The following is a 24,075-nucleotide window of genomic DNA, read 5'->3' on the forward strand; positions in this document are numbered from 1 at the left end:
ACATCAGTGTACCAGGTCTCAGAGCTGAGGGCATTGTCTGTTGGTGCCAAAGGTGAATGCTCTTTTCCATTGTCACAGGAAGTAATGCTCTTCTCCTTTTGTCTGAATCTGTCTCCTTTGAAGAAAAGCAGCTGGCACACTCCTGATGGGCCCAGGGTCTTGAGGTTTTACTTGGACAGCATAGCAGATATAGTCCCAATTTATAGCTTTCAGTGGACCATACTTGGGAAAGAAGGTGGCAAAGCCTACTGTTTCTAGATGGCTTCAGGAGGTGATAGTTTAGGCCTATAAGATTTGGTAGGGAGTCCCTTCCAGGTGGGATCACAGCCCATTTCCTAAGGGTACAGCAACCTCAGTGGCCTTCCATGGCATCTTCCCAATCATTGACATTTGTAAGGCAGCCACATGGGCTTCACCACACACCTTCATTAAAGATTATGGGTCAACAACTTTTCATCTGCAGACATCACCTTCAGTAGGATGGCTTTGCAGTGGATCCTGGGGATGTGAAATGATGATCCCCTTAGAAGCCCACCTAACTTACTGCTCTATGGCAGCACAAGGTGAAAGAATGCCCTCCAGGAGACAATGGGAAAAATGGAAATTTTCTTACCACGATTTTTTGTTTTCAGACATCTCCCAGAGGGCATTCTGCTTGCCTCTTTTTCCTCTGGGATCACCATAATGGGGTTAGAGGCTGTACATGTGGGGAGGTAGTCAGTGCCTCCTGGGGAGTTTCCCAGTTCCCACTGTTTTCTTGTTTCTCCTTTTGTTCACATTTGTTCACATTCGCAGCTGAGAATTTCAGCCAAGCCTCCCCTAGCCAGCTCATGGGGGCTTCTCACATTAAATTGTTGGTGGCTTGGGAGTCAGCAATGTAATGTGAGAAGGGTCTCAAATTTCCTCGGAGCAGCTTATTTTCTTTGAGACTTTGATACAGCACCTTTACGTAGTAAAGCAACCAAGCCAGTGTTGCACACCCATTGTACATTATTTACCTGCAGAGGATATAATGCTTGTCTGATAGCACATGTCGGTTCCTGACTCAGTCTGTTTTTAAAACAGTATATTTTGTCAGCCAAAGATAGGCAACTAGGACAGCAATGTGATTGTATTTCTCTGTTTTCAGTGTCAGAACACATACAATAAATTCAACCAGTGTTCAAGAATAGATGTACATGATGATTTGCTTAGTGTGAACCGAAGACTTGAGTTAGTATGAAAACAAAGGAAAATACATGAGAGCATTTGAGGCCAATCCAAGATCTATGACTATATAGTTCTGATGCAGAAAGAGAGGGAACAATGCCAGGGCAGTGCTTTTATGTTTATTCAGTGGCTGCACACAAACCAAAGAAGACGATGACACAGCATGGTGTTTTACAGATGGAAAATATCCAGTGGCTTCTGGAAACATATTGATTAAATAAACATATTGATTAAATACAGACAGCTTCTTTTATCATCTGTTACCGGGGGGGGGGATTTACATCTCCTGTGCTAGCCCTATTGAAACAGGATGGGAATTATTCAGAAGCAAAAATAAACAAACCATGGATCTCGTGGATTGTATCCCATATTATTAGTAAACTACGGAGAGCATATGAAAGCAAAGTATTTGTTCATGTTTCTGTTTTGCCATAACAACCCATGAACCATCTCCAATTACATATAGCATTGTTACTTTTAGATCCTCTTCTGTGTTTCTTATTTTTGCAAATGGGGCTATAACTGAGCATTTATTGCTTAAAAGTGTGTGGCTGTGCCTAGTGAAACCACAGGGGAAAGACGGCCTGTCAGACACAGTTTCCCATGCTAAGGGAGCATGGCTGCAGTGGAGCTTCTTGTGCTTCAGAGACTAGAAGAACAAATTATGGGAAATAGTAACCATTGTAAATCAAACCATACAATATAGGTGAAGTGAGATACATTTGCTTAAGAGACAGTTTGAAAAACAGCTGGTCCACAAATCTGCCTGACCTGCTCAATTTTGAAGCCCAGACAACTTGCAGGAATAATTAATGCCAGGGATGTCACCAAAGCAACTTCATCTTAAGAAGATAGTGTGATAGTGTGCCAACCTTCTGCCCAGCTGGTGTTGGGCTTCTAGTTGGGCTGATCAGGTTATAAATATATTCAGTAAATTGCAGTTGTCCAAATAGTCCTGTTTTTTAAGGTGCCTGCCAAACTGGTTATTCCTTGCACAATGGCTTTTGCATTAGGGCACTTCAGTTTTACCTTTAATTAAAAATGGAATGAAGGAGTAAATGCATTCAGAAAACACTGCTGTGAGACAAAGTAATACCATTCATCTTGGCAAAAGTTGTGGGTTTTTTTGTCTAAGACATTATGCAGAAGATAAATATAAAGAAGAATAAATGTTGCTGAGATAACTACATTGCTTTGGACCAAAAAGTTATGTCATGGATCCTGAATGACTGTATTAGGAGATATTTTGAAGGGAAAAAATTAATCTGGATGCCACCTTCATTTTGGTGGAATTTTTCTATTCATGTCTAAATTCCATGCTTCCACATAACACAGGAACCAAGCATGTCAGAACTTGTAAATCCCAGAACCAAACTTAATGTATCATCAGTGGGAAATTCAGAATTAGTATGAAAATATTTATTTTCCATCTACAGATAAAATACCATGCTGTGATACAACACTTACTATGGTGAAAAATAAAAGCACAATATTTCACAATGCCAGCTTGTTTAAAATGACTTCTTCTGTCATTTCCAGTAACAATACTTTTTTCCCCTGTTTAATTATCGCTCATCAATTTTAAAAAATCGCAAATGTCCTCTGGTGGTCAGTTTTGGAATATCCATAACTTTTACAAGAATGAAAGAAAGATGTTTTTAAAAAAACATCCTCAACATTACATTGCAATCAGGAAAGACAGAGACTAGATCCAAAAAGACACACTTTGAAATGACTGCAATTAAGACTACAGGCAGGTATTCTGATCTGAGCCATTTGACCACTCAAGCCACTGTACTCTAAAAACAGTATGAATAGTGTTATAATTTCAGGAGAAAGGCAGATGTTAGGTGTTGCGATGTACTTCAGAAGTACTCTGACAAAATTGGGGGCTCTTAAAACTCTTTCCTTGATCTTTCAAGATTCAGAACTTCATAGAATGTATGAACTGATTCTGGTTCATTTTTCTCACTTACTATATTTGATCTAGGGAGCAACCCTATCTCCTGGCTGGGGAACAGTGGAGCTGAATAGAGTGGTAGAGGAACCACTGCATCTGAAGCCATGGTGTTTACGCTGGCCAGGGCAGAAGGTAGACGGGGAATTTTCTTCTGAATTTTTGCTGTGCCAACTCGAGGCTGACCCAGTAAATAAGCCTGGATCAAGCTCCTCTCTGGCTGCAGGACTGGCTTAGAATCCAGTTGATCCTTGGCCAGCCCCATCCATACTGGGGCTTTACACCGGCTACTGTCTGTAAAGGATAACTAAATCTCTTGAGAATTGCTACCCAGCATGACTACTGGAAAACTTACCTTGAATATGACATAAATCCCACCATTTGAATTTGCAAAAAGAAAATGTTCTGAGTCCTCAGGAGCACGTTTGCACTCCCCAACACCCCACTTTTAGTTATGCAGCTGTTTATGCCTCAGAGAATGAGACCACATCTCAAATTGATCACCTGAATCAATGAATGAGTACTGATAGTGATGATACATTTCACTTTATAAAGAGGAGCTCATTCAGATATTCAGAAAAAGCAAGTAGTACAAGTCTTCCTTGACACTTCAGGTCCCATCCATGAGTGAGGCTTCCAGGAGCACTTCCAGATTAGGAACATGATACCGCAAGTAGTGTGACTTCATCTGGAACAGGGAACTGATGAATGACTTATAATCACTTCTTTTTTTAAAAAAATGATGTCCTGTGCGGTACATTTTCTCTGTCTTTTGTACCAATATTTTCAAAACGTTAGTTCTTTCTAGATCTGTATTTCAACTTGTTTGCAGGAGAAGTAATACTTCTGCGTCTGTGTCTGTGTCCTAATTGCTTTTTAATATTAATAACTTTACAATTTTAATAACTCATTGATTGGGCAAAATCAATACTGCCTGATCAGGCCATTTTTATTTTTTTCTATCTGCAACTGAAATGGCTTCATGAATTATCTGTTGAAATATTTTGACAGAATTAAGTTATGCATTATAGTCATTTTAACGCTAAAGAAAATCGATGCATTGTATGTGAGAGGTAATATTTTTAAATGAGAAATCGTCAGGGATGATTGTTTTCAGTGGTGTATGTTTTCATGCATTCATTGCAACTCCATGATGTGATATTAAGAAATGGGTTACTTGAATGATTTCTGACTAGTGGATCATGCATTTAATCCCTATCATAAGCATCCTATTAGTAACAGGACTGTCATGTAAGAAATAACCCCAAGATAATACTCCTTCCAACAAACTGGGAGTTTCTGTATCTGGATGCCAAGAGATCAAGCAATAGTGTTACATTCATATTATGTGTATGCTATGCATAGACCTAATTATGCATATCTGGTTTTCAATATTATGTTTATTAAAGATACAAAATTCATGTGTGTGGTTTTTGGGGATGGTGGATGAAGGGGTCTTCTCTGCTCACTGAGCTGCTGCAGAACCAATTGCAGCTGCTGGAGCTGCACAAATCTTCTTGAGTGAAGCTGGGAATAGGGAGCCATAGGCTGCTTTCACACTGCACTTTATTCCATTATTCTGATTATTTCTTACCTGGTAATTTGTGCATTATATTTGACCTTTCAGATGAGGCACAAGCTCCAGTATTCTAGTGGAATGTATTGCAAGTTTAGCGTAAATTTCCGTGACAAATATTACCAGAAATAATCCGTTAGCAAGGCTGGGAACCCAGAAGATTGCTAGAGTTTTTTGCTAGCTGCAGCCGCTCATGCGACAGGCATCCCAGCATGCAGTGAGTTCCCACCCTTTAGTTGCGCCGGGTTTTTTTGCCTGACGAAAGTTGTACTCGTATTCCGGCATCAGCACAGATAGCAGCAGCACACACCCCTGTGTCTATACAACTAAAATAATTTTAAAAGTCAGATCCTAAAGGGAGAGGGCTTGCATGGCAAAAGGACGAGATCTTAGACCTCCTACACAGTGGGGAGTAATACACATGTGTATAATGAGTAAGGGATGAAAACAAGACATTCACTGCAGCCGTGTGAAAGACCTTTGTGCGAAATGCCGGTATATCAGCTGAAAAAACTGTGGTTCCTTAACACAACAGGTACTGCGGTGTGAAAGGGGTTTTAGAAATTGGGACAGAAGCACTTTGTTTTTAATCCTTTAAACTACCTTGTGGAGACAAGTTTAGAGCTGATCATCCTCTCTTTTTTGGAATCTGATCCCCCCCCAACTTTGTTCTCTTAATTTTCACTTCTAGTGATGTTTCTTAGACCTGATGGTAATGAGATGGCAGAATCCTGAGGAGGTAGACTACATCACTTCAAACTACAAATGGGGAAACATGTTTTTGAATATGGCCCTATGTTTCTAAATAAATATCACCACTGAAAAGGGGAGACTGCAACCTTTCTCCCTGTTTTCGTAGTTGGAGGGTGGAAATGGGGGGAGCACACTCACCCACAGATTTGGGACTCCATCCAAGACCAGCTTCAGACTGGAGGGAGTGCTGGACAAACGGACCTCTGATGCGTCCCCTGTACTGTGAGGCTCGCCTGTGGGCTCACCTTGTGGCAGTAGGCACTAACACTCCACACAACCATACTGGCAGCATGGATGACTGAATCTGGTCACCAAATTTCCCAGAATACTCCAGTGATGCTGCATCACAGGCATTGTGGAAAACTGCTTTTAAACTGACTGAGGGGGGAAACCCGACAGGAGCTGAGAAAGGTCCGGTTCGGAATAAACCTCCCCCCGGGATAAAAACCAAAGAAATGATGAAATTTTAAAAGGGGTAGGCCTAGAAGTAGGCATTGTGAGAGCAGGGGCACAGGATATAAATTCAGAAGAGCAAAATTACCACAGGCCTAACCACAAGTGCCAAAGACACTTGAAGAGAGACACTGCTTACAAGTGCCTGTACGCTAATACTAGGAGCCTCCGAACCAAGATGGGAGAACTGGAGTGCTTGGTCTTAGAGAAGAGCATTGATATAGTGAGCATAACCAAGACCTGGTGGAATGGAGAAAACCAGTGGGATATGGTTATTCCTGGATATAAACTATATCGGAAGGACAGGGAAGGACGTATTGGTGGCGGAGTCGCTCTATACGTGAAAGAAGGCATTGAATCCAGCAAGCTCGAAACCCCAAAAGAGGTAGACTCCTCCACAGAATCGTTGTGGGTGGTGATACCGTGCCCCAGGAGGGACTTAATACTGGGAACGATCTATCGTCCCCCTGATCAAAATGCTCAGGGAGACCTTGAGATGAGATATGAAATTGAGGAAGCATCCAAACTAGGAAATGTGATAGTAATGGGTGACTTCAACTACCCAGACATAGACTGGCTGCATATGTGTTCCAGTCATGACAAAGAAGCAAAGTTTCTAGATATTCTAAATGACTATTCCCTAGATCAGTTGGTCATGGAATCGACCAGAGGGACGGCAACCCTGGACTTAATCTTCAGTGGGGACCGGGACCTGGTGCGAGATGTAAGTGTTGTTGAACTGATTGGGAGCAGTGACCACAGTGCTATTAAATTAAACATACATGTAACTGGCCAATTGCCAAGAAAATCCAACACAGTTGGAAACACTATATTAGAAAATATATTAGACTATATAAACACTATATTAGAAAAAAAAACACTATATTAGAAGCTCAACTGGAGTGCATACCACAGATCAGAAAAGGTACCGCCAGGGCCAAGAAGATGCCAGCATGGTTAACGAGCAAAGTCAAGGAAGCTCTTAGAGGCAAAAAGTCTTCCTTCAGAAAATGGAAGTCTTGTCCAAATGAAGGAAATAAAAAAGAACACAAACTCTGGCAAAAGAAATGCAAGAAGACAATAAGGGATGCTAAAAAAGAATTTGAGGAGCACATTGCTAAGAACATAAAAACCAACAACAAAAAATTCTATAAATACATTCAAAGCAGGAGACCATCTAGGGAGACAATTGGACCCTTGGATGATAAGGGAGTCAAAGGTGTACTAAAGAACGATAAGGAGATTGCAGAGAAGCTAAATGAATTCTTTGCATCTGTCTTCACAGTGGAAGATATAGGGCAGATCCCTGAACCTGAACTAACATTTGCAGGAAGGGATTCTGAGGAACTAAGACAAATAGTGGTAACGAGAGAGGAAGTTCTAAGCTTAATGGACAATATAAAAACTGACAAATCACCGGGCCCGGATGGCATCCACCCGAGAGTTCTCAAAGAACTCAAAGGTGAAATTGCTGATCTGCTAACTAAAATATGTAACTTGTCCCTCGGGTCCTCCTCCGTGCCTGAGGACTGGAAAGTGGCAAATGTAACGCCAATCTTCAAAAAGGGATCCAGAGGGGATCCCGGAAATTACAGGCCAGTTAGCTTAACTTCTGTCCCTGGAAAACTGGTAGAAAGTATTATTAAAGCTAGATTAACTAAGCACATAGAAGAACAAGCCTTGCTGAAGCAGAGCCAGCATGGCTTCTGCAAGGGAAAGTCCTGTCTCAGTAACCTATTAGAATTCTTTGAGAGTGTCAACAAGCATATAGATAGAGGTGATCCAGTGGACATAGTGTACTTAGACTTTCAAAAAGCGTTTGACAAGGTACCTCACCAAAGGCTTCTGAGGAAGCTTAGCAGTCATGGAATAAGAGGAGAGGTCCTCTTGTGGATAAGGAATTGGTTAAGAAGCAGAAAGCAGAGAGTAGGAATAAACGGACAGTTCTCCCAATGGAGGGCTGTAGAAAGTGGAGTCCCTCAAGGATCGGTATTGGGACCTGTACTTTTCAACTTGTTCATTAATGACCTAGAATTAGGAGTGAGCAGTGAAGTGGCCAAGTTTGCTGACGACACTAAATTGTTCAGGGTTGTTAAAACAAAAAGGGATTGCGAAGAGCTCCAAAAAGATCTCTCCAAACTGAGTGAATGGGCGGAAAAATGGCAAATGCAATTCAATATAAACAAGTGTAAAATTATGCATATTGGAGCAAAAAATCTGAATTTCACATATACGCTCATGGGGTCTGAACTGGCGGTGACCGACCAGGAGAGAGACCTCGGGGTTGTGGTGGACAGCACGATGAAAATGTCGACCCAGTGTGCGGCAGCTGTGAAAAAGGCAAATTCCATGCTAGCAATAATTAGGAAAGGTATTGAAAATAAAACAGCCAATATCATAATGCTGTTGTATAAATCTATGGTGCGGCCGCATTTGGAATACTGTGTACAGTTCTGGTCGCCTCATCTCAGAAAGGATATTCTAGAGTTGGAAAAGGTTCAGAAGAGGGCAACCAGAATGATCAAGGGGATGGAGCGACTCCCTTACGAGGAAAGGTTGCAGCATTTGGGGCTTTTTAGTTTAGAGAAAAGGCGGGTCAGAGGAGACATGATAGAAGTGTATAAAATTATGCATGGCATTGAGAAAGTGGATAGAGAAAAGTTCTTCTCCCTCTCTCATAATACTAGAACTCGTGGACATTCAAAGAAGCTGAATGTTGGAAGATTCAGGACAGACAAAAGGAAGTACTTCTTTACTCAGCGCATAGTTAAACTATGGAATTTGCTCCCACAAGATGCAGTAATGGCCACCAGCTTGGATGGCTTTAAAAGAAGATTAGACAAATTCATGGAGGACAGGGCTATCAATGGCTACTAGCCATGATGGCTGTGCTCTGCCACCCTAGTCAGAGGCAGCATGCTTCTGAAAACCAGTTGCCGGAAGCCTCAGGAGGGGAGAGTGTTCTTGCACTCGGGTCCTGCTTGCGGGCTTCCCCCAGGCACCTGGTAGGCCACTGTGAGAACAGGATGCTGGACTAGATGGGCCACTGGCCTGATCCAGCAGGCTCTTCTTATGTTCTTATGTTCTTAATATACCAGCTGAACCGATCCACCCAGCACATTCAGAGCAGAACTTTTTAATGGGGGACCTGGGGCAACACTGTGCCCCAACAGAGTGTTGATTCTGGTGCTGACTCTACCCACACTCTCTGGGTATCATATTTCTCAGCTTGGAAATATAAGTTTCAATGATATCACTAATATCAAAAGCTCTATGTAATGAAAGATTCAAATATGAGAAGCAAGAGGCATTTTAATATGTAGCTCATAATTAGTCAAAATTTGCAGACCTGGTAGGAGAGCCAAACTAAATGCTCCCTGGGAGACTTGTTGTGACCTGACTGTTTTAACAGGTGAAGAACTGTTTAAATCTTTGCCTACAGCTGTTTTTCTACCTGCAGAAAAAAAAATATATAGGGTCCATACATAGAATCATTTTGATTGTATAAATGATGGAAGGGGAAAATATTTAACAGTGCTCCCCTTGCCAACAGGAAGTCTTTGCAGGCATCATTCAGCCAAAATAAATAAATAAATAAAATTACATTGAGCTATGTGTAGCATTGCTCAGCCCTTCAATTTACCATTTAATTGTAAACCAAAGTGTTATCATGGTGATAATTCCTTATTGAGCATTATGGGTATAAACTGAAGGTAAACTGAAGACCAATACAAGACTGAGGTACTGTTGGTGGGTAGTTCAGCATGGGCTGAGGTACCAAATGAAGGGGCAGAGGAGAGGGGTGGGTTTTAGCCTTTCTCAAAATGTCAGGTATTATGGCTGTACACGTGGGACCTACAACAAAATGTAGCAGTGTAGAAAATACTCTTGTAGATTTCCATCCATTCCATTCTCCCCTTCCCCCCATTTCCCATTCTCTCCCCCCCAATAGTCAGCCAACATTCCATGTCATGCAGCATGTTCAGTCTTAATTGGGCTGTTTTAGGGAAGAGTTCCTCTTACGGATTTTTGTATTTCAGCAAGTCTTGGGGTTCCTCCAAGCCTACAAATATATCCCTCTTGTGTGTAGATGGTACCATTTTGGCTACTCAGAGAACTGAGTTCACAATTACTAATGAGTATATACAATTTGACAGAATTAATGTGTGTATACGTCATCTAACGATTAAATATCTGACATCACATACAACAGTGTTTACATAGAAGGTAATAGAGAAGTAAGAGAAGCTGGGGCGGGGTGGCAGAGATTAATCCTCAAAAGCTTATGTCATAATTAATGTGGTGGTTTTTAAGGTGCTACAAGATTCTTGGTTGTTTTGGCCATGTTAACAAGTCAATTACATCTTTGCTGCATTTGTTCACTTAAAAGCTTTGCTGCACAAAGAGAACATGAAGTAAAAAACAGCAACATAAACCCTGGTGTCCAAATTCACAGCCTACCTTCCTTTTGTTGCAAGATCTAAAATAGAAGTAAATTAAAACCTCAGTAAAAATAAGACTGCCCTGAGAGAAATGTTTCAGTTGCTCTGTGAGATGCTGAGAATCCGTTCTATATTTTATTTACTGTATCTCACCTCACTGTGACCTTGTCCTGTAGGAGCTCTAATTGCATCATTTCACCACCTAGTGAGAAGTTGCTGAATAGTTTACTCCGTAAGAGCAAAATCTGGCTTTGCCTAGAAAAGAAGATTGGGGATAGCAATAGAGGAAATTCATCAGTGAATACCACACATCAAGAGCTTCTACCTGTAAAGAAATCATTGGACCTAGCTAGTAAAGTGTCTTATGAAGATTGAAAAACATATTTTGCTTAAATATGGTTGTATTGACAATAAGAGAGCCAGTGTGGTGTAGTGGTTTGAGTGTTGGACTACGACCTGGGAGACCAGGGTTTGAATCCCCACACAGCCATGAAGCTCACTGGGTGACCTTGGGCCAGTCACCGCCTCTCAGCCTCAGAGGAAGGCAATGGTAAACCCCCTCTGAACACCACTTACCATGAAAACCCTATTCATAGGGTCACGATAAGTCAGAATCGAAGGCAGTCCATTTCCATTTTTCATTGACAATAAAATTCTTTGCAAATGAGCGGTCTTGCACTGGTGAATTGTAGGGATTTGCTTGAACTCGCTTAATAAACCTTAGGTTTTGTATGTATACTGGAGAGTTTCTTAAATTGGTTGTCACATAATCCATCTAAGAAGCACTGTAGGCGAATGGAAATCAATCTACACTTGTTGGTAGAGTCCTGGATGAATCCATCATGTTTAGAACTAGAGTATGGTGTGGTGCATGGAGTGAGGTCCTGAAGAAACTTATTCAGTCCCTGTAGTGCCATCCATCCCTTCACAATTCTTCTACCAGGCTTCTGCCATTAGTCACTTTTCCTGCCGTCTTAGCATTTTCTGAGCTTCTGTGGATATTGTTAGCTGTTGAGGTTTCTTTTAATTTGCAGAATCCGTGTTTGTTGTGTATTGGGTTTGTGGCAGGATTCAGCCCCTCTTAACCACATATATAATGTAAACTGAAGACAGGTCTGACTCTTCCAAGTGCTTTATTTTAACCCTCTTCACAAAGAGGGCTGTCCCTCTTGATCATAGAATCATAGAATAGCAGAGTTGGAAGGGGCCTATAAGGCCATCAAGTCCAACCCCCTGCTCAATGCAGGAATCCAAATCAAAGCATTCCCAACAGATGGCTGTCCAGCTGCCTCTTGAATGCCTCCAGTGTCGGAGAGCTCACTACTTCTCTACGTAATTTGTTCCAATGTCGTATGGCTCTAACAGGAAGTTTTTTCTGATGTCCAGTCGAAATCTGGCTTCCTGCAACTTGAGCCCATTATTCCGTGTCCTGCACTCTGGGATGATTGAGAAGAGATCCTGGCCCTCCTCTGTATGCCAATCTTTCATGTACTTGAAGAGTGCTATCATCTGACATCATCTATCTCTGTTTGCAGAAAGGAAGTTAACTCCAATACATCTCAAGCTACCAAGGGTTTGTCCACATTTGAGCTATATCTCTCTTGAAAGCCATGTTTTCTCCATTCAGATTTGACCTCCTTAGTCCACACACAGGCATATTTGCAGTTGAAGCTGAAGATCAAATCTGTTTATTCCCTTCCATATCAGTAGGTATGCCCCCATTTCCACTTTATTGATTCAAATATGTTAATTTTACACAAGCAGGGCATGCATGCAGAATCAACTGAGCAGTGCACATACCATTTTTTAAAAGTTGTGTCCATTGAGAAATTGCACAGTAGCACACATCCAGGAATTCCCAATTCAACACAAGTTTGTATGCACACACTTCATGTTCAATCCTAAAATGACAGACATTTCTCATTCCAAAACAGAAAGATGGTTGTGGAAGAAATCAATACAGTACTAGAAAGGGAAATCAATAGTGGGGGAAATAAAACAGGGAGATCTGGAGAAATCATTCTTTTTCAGTTCTCCTCTGTTGGACAAATCTAATTGGTTAAAAAAACAACACTGCTGCAAAGCTCACCAGCATGCCAGAACAGAACTGGTATTAGGGAGATGTAGGAGGCATGAGAAAGGGGAACAGCAAAAATGGATGATTAATCCATCTCCAGGAAAAAAGCAAGGCAATGCATCTGTTTGCTTGAGTGGAGCTGTTTGGAGCTGCATTTTTCAAAACATACTGGATTGTCCCCAAGATCAGAGAAATCCAAAGTTGGCAAAAACCAGCCCAACGGGCTGTTTGATGGGGATGTCATGTGGATGATGCCACTTAAATGGAACACAAACAGCTTCAGATACACATTAAACTTAGTTGTAAACAAGCCCCCAGGGTTTATTCTAACATGCAGCTAGACACATTTTGTGCATTGTCAAAAAAAATTGTGCAGTGTGAATTAAGTTTTTGTGCAGTGGAGCATATGAGATTTAATAAGGTGCTAGGTAGTTTCTAAAAGGGAAATAGATGAGAAAAGATAAAAAATAGAAAATGAAGATACATATTCATAACCTTATACTACTAGTTAGTGCTTTTTTGGTAAAAAAAAATGAGGTGCTGGTACTTTTACTTTTGATAAAAGTATTGTGGGTGCCAGCACAAGATGGGTGGCATGGGCAGCAAAAAAAGGGGTGCAGGTACTCTGTACTGGTGAGTACTGTCACAAAAAAGCCCTGCTGGTAATATATTATGGGACTGATTAATTGACCAGTTTGGGGGCAGGCAGTGTACTGGCAGCTTGTGCAATTGGAAAAAAAGATTAAATAAACCCTGCAAGTTCCTACACTGCAAAGAAATGTAGATACAAAGTAGACTAACAGTAGATTCCTGTGCATGTTTAATCAGAAATATGTTCCACTGTGTCCAGTCAGGCCTACTCCATAGTTACTGTGTTTAAGATCGCAACTTAGATGTCATGATGGCCTTTGAGCTTCATTGGAAATTGCAAGTACAAAACCCACTGAATTCTTGAAAACTGTTTCATTTGAAATATATAAATATTTTGTAGTGTTTGTTTTCTTTTACATACATCGTTTAATGTAATTTCTCCCTTTTAAAAAAAATGACGGACAATTGAAAGGCGTACTCATTTATGAGCCAAAAAGCAACAGTTTCACTCCTAAGGAGTTGCTATTGACAACTATGGAAAAGGGCTAGGGAAGTGTGAAAAAAGGGCATGTAGTAATAGCATTTCTACCCCTCATTTTCATGGTGATGCTGTGTGAAATAATCTATGGGGTCTCAAACAAAATGTTTGGTCAGCTGAAATATTGAATATTTCTGCTGACTAAAACAGGAGCAACAAGTCAAAGCCAAATAACATACTTAATGAAGGCTTCAGTCCATTTCTATTTTTTCAGTCTAATGGAATCATTACCAATCAACTCTGCACAAAAGGACACATACAGGAAGTGGAAAGAAGGCCAGGCCACAAAGGAAGATAACAGACAGGTATCACAGAATTGCAGGGATGGCATCAGGAAGGCTAAAGCGGAGAATGAGCTGAGGTTAGCGAGAGATGCTAAAAGCAACCAAAAAAAAGCTTTCTTCAGGTATGTCCATAGTAAAAGACAGAGAAAAGAAATGGTGGCACAGCTACTCAATGAGGATGTCAAAATAATAACAGATGACAAAGAAAAGGCAGAAGTGCTCAATTCCTACTTTGGCTCAGTCTTCTCCCAAAAAAGGGTCTATGACCCTCCTGGGAAACATGAAGTGGAAGGGGCAGGATTGGAGCTTGAGATTGACAGACAAATGGTCAAGGAATACCTAATCACTTTGAACGAGTTCAAATCGGCAGGGCTTGATAAACTGCATCCTAGAGTATTGAAGGAACTGGCTGAAGAACTCTCAGAACCGCTGTCTATTATCTTTGCAAAATCGTGGAGGACTGGTAAAGTACCCGATGACTGGAGGAGAGCTAATGTTGTCCCTATCTTCAAAAAGGGCAAAAAGGGGGAACTACAGACCAGCCAGCCTAACATCAATCCCTGGAAAAACTCTGGAGCAGATTATAAAGCAGTCAATCTGTAAGCACCTTGAAAATAATGCAGTGATTACTAGAAGACAATATGAATTTATGAAGAACAAATCCTGCCAAACTAACCTTATCTCATTTTTTGATCTGGTAACCTCCCTTGTAGACTGTGGGAATGCTGTGGACATAATATATCTCGACTTCAGCAAAGCTTTTGACAAAGTGCCCCATGATATTCTGATTAGCAAGCTAGCTAAATGTGGGCTGGATGGAACAACTATCAGGTGGATCCACAGTTGGCTCCAGAACCGTACTCAAGAGAGTGCTGATCAATGGTTCCTTCTCAAACTGAGCAGAAGTAACGAGTGGGGTACCAAAGGGTTCGGTTCTGGGCCCAGTGCTCTTCAACATTTTTATTAATGACTTGGATGAGGAGGTACAGAGCATACTTATCAAATTTGCAGATGATGAAAAATGGGGGGGCACAGCTCATATCGTGGAAGACAGAAACAAAATTCAAAGGGATCTTGATAGGCTGGAGCATTGGGCTGAAACCAACAGAATGAAATTCAACAGGGATAAATGCAAAGTTCTACATCTAATAAAAAGAAACCAAATGCACAGTTATAAGATGGGGGATACTTGGCTCAGCAATACATGTGAGAAGGATCTTGGAATTGTTGTTGATCACAAGCTGAATATGAGCCAACAGTGCGATGTGGTTGCAATAAAGGCAAATGCTATTTTAGGCTGAATTAACAGAAGTATAGTTTCCAAATCATGTGCAGTATTAGTTCCCCTCTATTCAGCACTGGTGAGAGCCAGTGTGGTGTAGTGGTTAAGGTGCTGGACTATGACCTGGGAGACCAGGGTTTGAATCCCCACACAGCCATGAAGCGCACTGGGTGATCTTGGGCCAGTCACTGCCTCTAAGCCTCAGAGGAAGGCAATGGTAAACCCTCTCTGAAAACCGCTTACCATGAAAACCCTATTCATAGGTTCGCGATAAGTTGGGATCAACTTGAAGGCAGTCTGTTTCCATTTTTATTCAGCACTGGTCATCTTGAGTACTGTGTCCATTTCTGGTCTCTGCACTTCAAGAAGGATGCAGACAAACTGGAACAGGTTCAGAGGAGGGCAACAAGGATGATCAGGGGACTGAAAACAAAGCCCTATGAGGAGAGACTGAAAGAACTGGGCAAGTTTAGCCTGGAGAAGAGAAGACTGAGGGGAGATATGATAGCACTCTTCAAGTACATGAAAGGTTGCCACAAAGAGGAGGGCCAGGATCTCTTCTCGATCATTCCAGTGTGCAGGACATGGAATAATGGGCTCAAGTTGCAGGAAACCAGATTTCAGCTGAACATCAGGAAAAAACTCCTAACTGTTGGAGCCATACGACAATGGAACCAATTACCTAGAGAGGTAGTGGGCTCTCTGACACTGGAGGCATTCAAGAGGCAGCTGAACAGCCATCTGTCGGGAATGCTTTGATTTGGATTCCTCCATTGAGCAGGGGGTTGGACTTGATGGCCTTATAGGCCCCCTCCAACTCTACTATCCTATGATTCTATGAAATGAATATGCCACAGGTGTATTACCATGTCAGGAAGTCTTGAAACTATTCCTCAAAAATAGCCATCAGTTTATAGAATATTTATTATGCTAAGAAAGTTTTTCAAATTGAGCTAGCATAATCTGAATCCATTGTTTAATAGGAAATCACACAGACCCATGCAGATGTATCCATGTTATAGGGCATGTGTGGTTCCACATTTAAATGCTCTTTGAGTCAGCGCTGTAATCAGAAAGTTCAGTCAGAAACCCATATTCAAACATGTAGTTGCAGAATAACACTGGAGAAGTCACGTTTGTATCAATTTCCTAAAACTGAAGTTATTATAAACAGGGAAAAATGAAGATTGAAAAAGACTTTATTCATTCAAAGTGCCAATGCAATGCAAATGTAGAAGCCTGTATTTGACTGGGGATATATGCTGAGCATCCCTAAGGCAGAAGTACTGGTTTGCATTGTGACTCTTTGCCTATTCTAGCTTCAGTGTCGCATCCTCCTTGGTAAGAGTGAAAAAGATAGGCTTGCAGAGCTGACATGGTGCCTTCTTCATATTTAGATTCCCATCGCTTTCATCATGTGTGTGCATTCAGGCCTCAACAGCTGCCCAGAAACTGCTTTTTAGTAGTTATCTTTGGGTTTTTGGGATTGTGTTTCACTATTAAGAATAAATACAAAATTTCACTACAGACTTGAACAAGACTATGCTCAATTCCACTATACTTTCAATACTTTGTTATTATTTATTATGAATGAATTGGCTAGAAATTAGTACTAAGCACTGTGCCTACCCATTTATTTTTCCATCTTAGCACAATATCAGGGCAGCAAGATATCAGCCAATCTCAGGAAGCTTTTCCTTGCTGTGGGATATAGTTTCTTCTTTTGTGTTCCTTCAAACATTGCAAAATTTAAACAAGTTGGCTTTTGTTTCTGGAAGGACATTTACTAGTCAAGTAATTATTGATAAAGTTAACAAGCTTAATATAGAGTAATGTAAACTTAATCCACTTTTGGAATCTGAAAGTGACTGTAGGCATCGTTTTAATTTCATTACTAAAAAGAGATAGAAAATGAATAAAAAATCAATCCATAACTAAAGCATACCATCAATAACACAGAAAAGGAAGCAAGCAATCTAAAACAATTACTGTTAAGTATTTGGATGCTGAAAGAGGAAAATTGCTGTCACTATCACGAAAATGCATCCTTTCCTGTTGCTTTTAAAAACTAAGCAGTTGTGACCACAATGCAGACTTGTATCTAAGAGAGGTTCACAAAACTATGATAAACCCAGGTCATGCCTAATACTTACATTTGATTACATATTATGCTGTGTCAATCACTGAGTATGTGTGTGCTTGTGATGTTCCTATATTAATGTATATATGGTAAGTGTTGTTGTTTTAGAAGATACATGGTAAGTGGAGTGAAAGAGGAGGGGGAGTGAATGGGCAGTAGAATGCGAGATGATTGGCTGAGTGTTTAAAAATGGCTGAATGTATAAAAGGAAGAGTGAGAGTGGAATCGGGGGGGGAGAAGAGAACGAGTGGGTTGCTTGGTGGGGTTTAGAGAGTTGTTTGCCAGGAGGGAGGTGGAGTTCGGATTAGTATTGAGTAAAACCATATGCTTATGTGCCTTAAGAAGAAATCTTGTTAATCTTGTTAGCTTTGTTATCTGTAATAAATACTTAATTTGGTTTAGCAAAGGCCTGATCCTTGGCTGGGGTTTCACAGACCAGAAGGGAGGGTAAGGTAATGACCAAGGCTGAAGGGGAACTGTAACAAATGGTGGCAGCGGTGAAGAGAATAACAATACCAGTATTCAGAGTCTCTGGGAATACTAGTATTGGGACGTTACTGGTGGTTGCCTAGCAGGGGGATCTGTTGAGATCTGTGCTAGAGCGGATAGGTAAACCATAAGAGAGTGCGGTCCGGACTGGTGGAGTCCCTGGTGGTGCCTAGAGACAGGCAGTAACCACGAGCAGGTAGGAACCTGACAGGGAGAACCAGGGAAGGACGCATCACAGTGCTCTACAAAGTGAAATCCATTTTCACAGCAACCTTGCAGGTAGCTGATAGGTTTTCCCATTTTAAAGATGGCCAGTGTCAATAGGATGCCTATGCTACTCAAAGCAGCCTATTATCTTTGAAACAGATTCATGTTCTGCACAGTCCTACCTCTGCTTACCTCTCTTCTTTCATATCCTATTGTGCCACATCTACATTGGCCCTTGTTCCCCAACACTCACTCTTTCCTACATTTTCTCCATTCTTTCATTCAAGGTATTTCAGACTTTTAAAACTTCTAAAGCTATGCTACTTTGGGGGGAGGCAAGAACCCACCATTAGCAATTGATTCCACAAGTCAATGTACAGCATTTCCTGCATATAGTCGTGCACATATAATCTGCTGCTAATGAAGAACTATGGATTGGAGTAGTAATCCCACACTATTAGTAGAAGAGGAATACAATATGACAAATAGACTACAACAAAATTTTCCAGTGTGAAGTGCTTCCGTTCAGAATGTCAACCTGCCAACTATGTCTTTTACAGGATTGGCCAGTCCATTTCCAACCCCACCCTGTTTTCCATTGTCCCCCCCCCAACAGTCAGCCAGCTTTTGTGACCAGTGAGCTGGGGGGGGGGTTCCTCTCCTCTTAGTTTTTATCCCACTAAAAAAAGTGTACTTATTCATACCTTTGGATTTCCCCAAGCCAGAGAGTGAGTGTGCCATTAGTTTATAGGATGTTTCTGTCCTTCTCCTAAAGCCATACACAGGAAAATGTAAGAACAATGCTGCATCTCTTTCGGAACTCCCTTCATCCTGAATCACATTGGGATGATAAGCAGTAAAAGTGGAGTCATGCCAAGAAATTCAGTGTAGTTCAGTGAATACCCACAGCCATAGGATATTCCAGCCTTCTACAACCTGAGGTCCTGCAGATGCTTTGGATGACAACTCCTATAATCCCATTGGCAATGCTGGATGGGCTGTGGAAGTCTGAGTCCAAAACATTTATCAATCAATCAATCAATTTTTATTTTTACCCCGCCCTTTTTCCAAAACTGGAACTCAGGGCGGCTTACAAATAAAAACTACACATAGGTAAAAAACATACAAAAATATACAATTAAAATAGAATTAAACTATTCATAACATTAAAAACATAAAACATACACTTAAAATACTAAGACAATTTAAAACTTTAAGAATAGATTTAGAAGGCATCATATTGGGGAAGGCTGGAATATTCAACCTACTCAGGCCTTCGCTTGCTGGAGAGGAAGACCCTCAGGATCCCGTCCCTCGCTAGAACTTAATGCCTCCATGGCCTTGGGGGGCCACCCCACAATCTGAGGACTACTGATGAATAACATATGCAATGGTTCAGAGTTGAATGGGCAAATGCAAAGCAAAGATGCTATAAGTACTTTCCACCATTCAAAAGTGAAAGGCCCATTTCCTCCTTCCTCTCCCACTACCCTAGATCAGCAAAACAGCCACTATATGCATACCTTTAAACATGCATCTGGTTTTTCATTTATTATTACCTCTTTTCTGGGTTCTAACAATATAAAGATGGCTAAAATACAGAACGGGAATACAGGCTGCTGATTTAATTATGCCATCCTCTTAGTTATTCAGTAAATACCACTGATAGTATATTTGGAAGTTTTTTTTCTGCCTGTACTTTAAAGAGAGTTCTACATAATTTCAAACCCTAGGTCACAATAACTTAGTTCAGAATTCAGCTGTACTTGAGCTGAGTTTTGTTAGGGATTTGTTGCATAATTGCTGGAAACTGCCTAGTGATTAAGACTGTCAAACATAATGTCATACTGAAACGTAGGATTTATCACTGAATACCAGAATAATAATGTATCTTTTTAATTATTTAACAACCTTTATTTAAAATATCATACAGTACAGATTAATTAAGGAGCAAAATAATATTTTAAAGGCACATAACAACAACAACAAATATAAAATAACAATTCTCAACTGAGTGGATGGAACAGAATTGAACTGACACTATTGATAAGACTAGGGGGAACACAGATTGTAAACACAGAACATCAAATGTACCTGTGGGGATTGAAAAATAAAAGGAAAAGGGATATCTTATATTTAAAAGGGAGGGATGCTAGTTACTGGTCTTCAAGAGAACCAAATAACATCATGTTTTTTTCAGAACCATCCATCGATGTGTTTGCCTTTTCATATAAATCATAAAAGTTCATTGGATCTACTAGTCCTTTAAGCTCCTTAAGAAAATAAGTTAGTTTTTCAGAAACTGCAAGGAAAAGGGATTTTGGAAACTAGGTGTCCAATGAAACCAAAAAGGCATCTTTCCAGCCCTGGGCTATAGTTAATCATGCAGCAGTTAGCAAATAAATGATTAACTCCTTATATGGTAACTCTGAATTGGGACTAACAAAAATAGGGAGCAGACATAATCTAAGATCTAAGGTAACTTCCCGTCCAATAATTGAACTAATTTCTCTAATAACTGCGCACCAAAACTCAAAGACACACTGACAATTCCAAATCATATGATAATAAGTACCCCGATCCCCACAACCTTACCAACATAAAGGAGAACCTGACAGAGTAATGTGGGTCAATCTCATTGGGGTCAAAAACCACCAGTGGATAACTTTTAACGTGTTCTCTCAAACACTGGCAGAGATCGATCGAAGGGGGCATGAAGACCACATTTTATTCCACTGAGCGGGGTCTAGGTTCATTCCCATATCCACCTCCCATACAGCGTGGAGAGTTCCAAAGGGGGGAAATTGTACATTTACCAATAAGGAATACAATCTAGAGACCAACCCCCTACTTGTGCCCCTAAAGTCACACAATCCAGTGATTTAAAAGGCCTAGAACCCCACATCCTAACTTTGGGGCGTGCAATGAAGGAGCTGATTTGGCGCACACATAACCAATTAATCCTGAATCCCTGCAGTCATTCCAGTAATTGCTGCTCCGAAAGAGGAATGCCCTGTGAGAAAACTTATATGAGGTAGGCCAGCTTGGGTAAGCAGATCTGAAAGAGCTTCCCTGTCCACGGTTGGAAGGTAGAGATAAAGGGTAATGGACTCAGGGGAGATGGTAAGGAAAGGAGTTTGCATTGCCATTTACTCCAGAGTCCCATACAGTATTTTGTAATCAGGTTAGATAAGCAATGCCAGACAACCCGCAATGTGGGAGAGGCACATTACTTAATGGAAGGGAGAGGGACTCTCCTGCTTCAATACCTATCCACAACGTTGCGTGGTCAAAAAACAACATAGGAACCATTTGACGGATTTGGAACGCTACAAAGAAAGGATATAAATGTGGTAATCCCCACTCCCCCAATTCATATTTAGAATATAACAAAGATGAGGATAATCTTGAAAGCTTCAACTGTAAAATAAACTCATTGAATAAACGCTGCCATCCCTTAAGTGTCTTTGGGGGGATACGGAGAGTCTGAAATAAAAATAAAAGTTTGGGAAGAGCTCCCATTTTTAATGCTGCTGCTCTGCCCAGAACCAGTAGAGAACCCCGAAGCAAGACAGCAAGTGGCTCTAATGAAAGAATAAAAAGAAGAAGAGATAACAGGCACCCCTGTCGGGTTCCACACAAAAGAGGAAAGGGGGCAGAATCCACATTATTAACACTGCTTGCATAGGTATAGCTTCGCAATCTACCTCAGTATTTTATCTCCCACCTGGTATTTCTCGAGGAGTTTCAGGAGATACTGCCACTCAAGACAGTCAAACAGCTTAAAGGCATCGGGGGTAACCAAGGCTAGAGGGGCACATTTGGTTCTGGCTTGATGAATAATGTTCAACCATCGTCTAATAGAATCTGAAAGTTGTTGGCCAGGTACGGATCCCACCTGGTCCAGATGGATATATGTTGCAATGTAAGTGTTCAGGCGCATTGCAAGGAGTGCAGTAAACAGTTTCTGGTCCTGGTTGAGGAGGGATATGGGGCGATAAGAATCCATCTTAGCTGGGTCCTTCCCAGGTTTTGGAATAACCACCATTGTAGTCCTCAACCAAGACTCAGGAATATCACTCCCATCAAGTAGCCCATTAAAAAGGGCCACCAGATGGGGAGCTAAAGACCCCTTGAAACACTTGTAAAAATCCCCAGAAAATCCATCCAGACCAGGTGAATTACAGGGCTTGAGTTTAGAGATAATAGCCAATACTTCCACCAGCGTAATTTCTTCATTCAGCTTTTCACAAAAATCCCAGGAAAATGGGCGAACCAGTATGCTGTTTAGAAAAGCGTCTATACGATCATTGTCTGGATTTTTAGATGCATAAAGATCTCTGTAAAAGTTGGCAAACAAGGCTGCTGTGGCTTCAGGATCAGAGATCTCAGCACTCCCCACCGACTGTAGTAGAAAAACACAATGCCTAACCTGTTTTCGTTTAATTGCATTTTCTGGAAGGCGTGAGTTCTTATCATATTTATAAAACTTCTGCCCCAAATAAACTAAGGATTTAGATACAGAATCCACTTCCAAGGCTTCTAAGGACTTCCTTATAGCTAAGAGAGTGCAATATATTCTATGAGATCCCATCACCTGGTAACGCCTTTCCAACCTGGTGACTTCTTCTAATAACTGAGTCCTGAGGGGGGCGGTGTCCCGTCCAGAGTTGGACCCAAGCGGCTGAGACATTGGTGCAAGTAAATCTTGTTTTATTAGAGTAATGGAAACATCAAAAGCAGTGCGCTTCATAGAGTTCCTACAATAACTCACTATAATTCCCTAACAACACTTTAGACCTGCTCTGCAACGTAAAAGAGAGTTGATGCAACACCCCCCTCCAAACTCAGCAGACTTATATAGGGGAAGTTATGGAGCGCAATCTCTCACTCCTTCGTACCCCCGCCCTCTGACCAGTACACTTTTCCCGCCGTCGAGAGCAAGGTGAAGGGGGGCGAACTTCCAAGGGCTCGTCTGACAAAACAGGGTCCTTATCAACAGACAGGGAAGTAGAAGGCGGGGAAGCCTCAGACATCTCTAAGTTACGGGTGGACAAAGGGGGAGTTACGGCTCTTTCACAGCTTGGCAAAGGAGGAGTTACTGCTCTTTCAGAATCCTCCCCTAACGGCTCCGAGAGGGCGTTTGGCGGCTGAGCACTATCCTGAAAGGGGGAGGGTTCACCCGTGGGAATTGGTGGAGCATCTAACACACTCCCTTCCCCCAAGGCTGGAAAAGACACAACAGCTGGACCTTCCGCGCCTTCTGGCCATGAAGGCACCTGCAATTCATGCCTTCCCCCTCCCTGCTCGTCGAGAGAGAGCGGAGGCTTATAGTGCGAGTCATTTCCGACTCTTAGGGTGACGTCTTGTGACGTTTACTAGGCAGACCGTATATATGGGGTGGGATTGCCAGTTCCTTCCCCAGCCTTTCTTTACCCCCCAGCATATGCCAGGTACTCATTTTACTGACCACGGATGGATGGAAGGCTGAGTGGACCTCGACCCCTTTTACCGGAGATTCGACTTCCTCCTTCCGTTGGAATCGAATCATTCCCAATCTATAACCTCAACAAATCCACTTCTCTCCCCATCCCCTTGCTTTGATAGTTCCATCCAAAGAACAATCCAAAACAGTAACCACAAATTAAAATCCAACCGTAACCATTTCAGGCAACCAGCCATGACACCTAGGACTGAAAAAGGGTTTCTGCAGAGGAAACTAAAGCCTCTGCTGATAGGTGGCCCTCTGCCTTAAAAAAAGGGGATCACTCAAACGCTGCTTATGACCTGACACCGCCATAAATATAAAATACTACATATATGAACTACCCAACCAAACAAGGGAAAGAGATAATAATGCCCACCCAAACATTAATTAGTATATTATAAACCTAAAGCGGAAGTATGAAGGGGTGAGAAAGAGGTCCAAGAACAGTTACTAAACACACACGTAATATTTCCCTGCCCCTAAAACCTCAGTAGTCCGGATGAAAACACAACCCTCCGGAAAATAATCGATAGGGGAAAAGCTATTGATGTCCATGTACATCAGCGATTTTGGGAGCAGAGGTTACAGA

At 41.4% G+C, this 24,075-nt stretch overlaps 1 protein-coding gene across 8 annotated transcripts in view; it reads left to right on the top strand.

Moving 5' to 3' along the window:
• SGCD (sarcoglycan delta) overlaps positions 1-24,075 on the top strand; it is a 379,008-nt gene that overhangs the window by 282,579 nt on the left and 72,354 nt on the right. The window contains exon 7 of one of the 8 annotated variants that reach the window (XM_061617475.1): positions 3,200-4,570. The exons of the other annotated variants lie outside the window; for them this stretch is intronic. Coding sequence (XP_061473459.1) covers positions 3,200-3,239 — 40 coding nt within the window. The 3' untranslated portion in view covers positions 3,240-4,570. Of the gene's footprint in view, positions 1-3,199; positions 4,571-24,075 lie in introns of those variants that run through there. 8 annotated transcript variants of the gene reach the window in all.

Source organism: Rhineura floridana, chromosome 3 (genome assembly GCF_030035675.1).
Source record: "Rhineura floridana isolate rRhiFlo1 chromosome 3, rRhiFlo1.hap2, whole genome shotgun sequence".
NCBI lineage: Eukaryota > Metazoa > Chordata > Lepidosauria > Squamata > Rhineuridae > Rhineura > Rhineura floridana.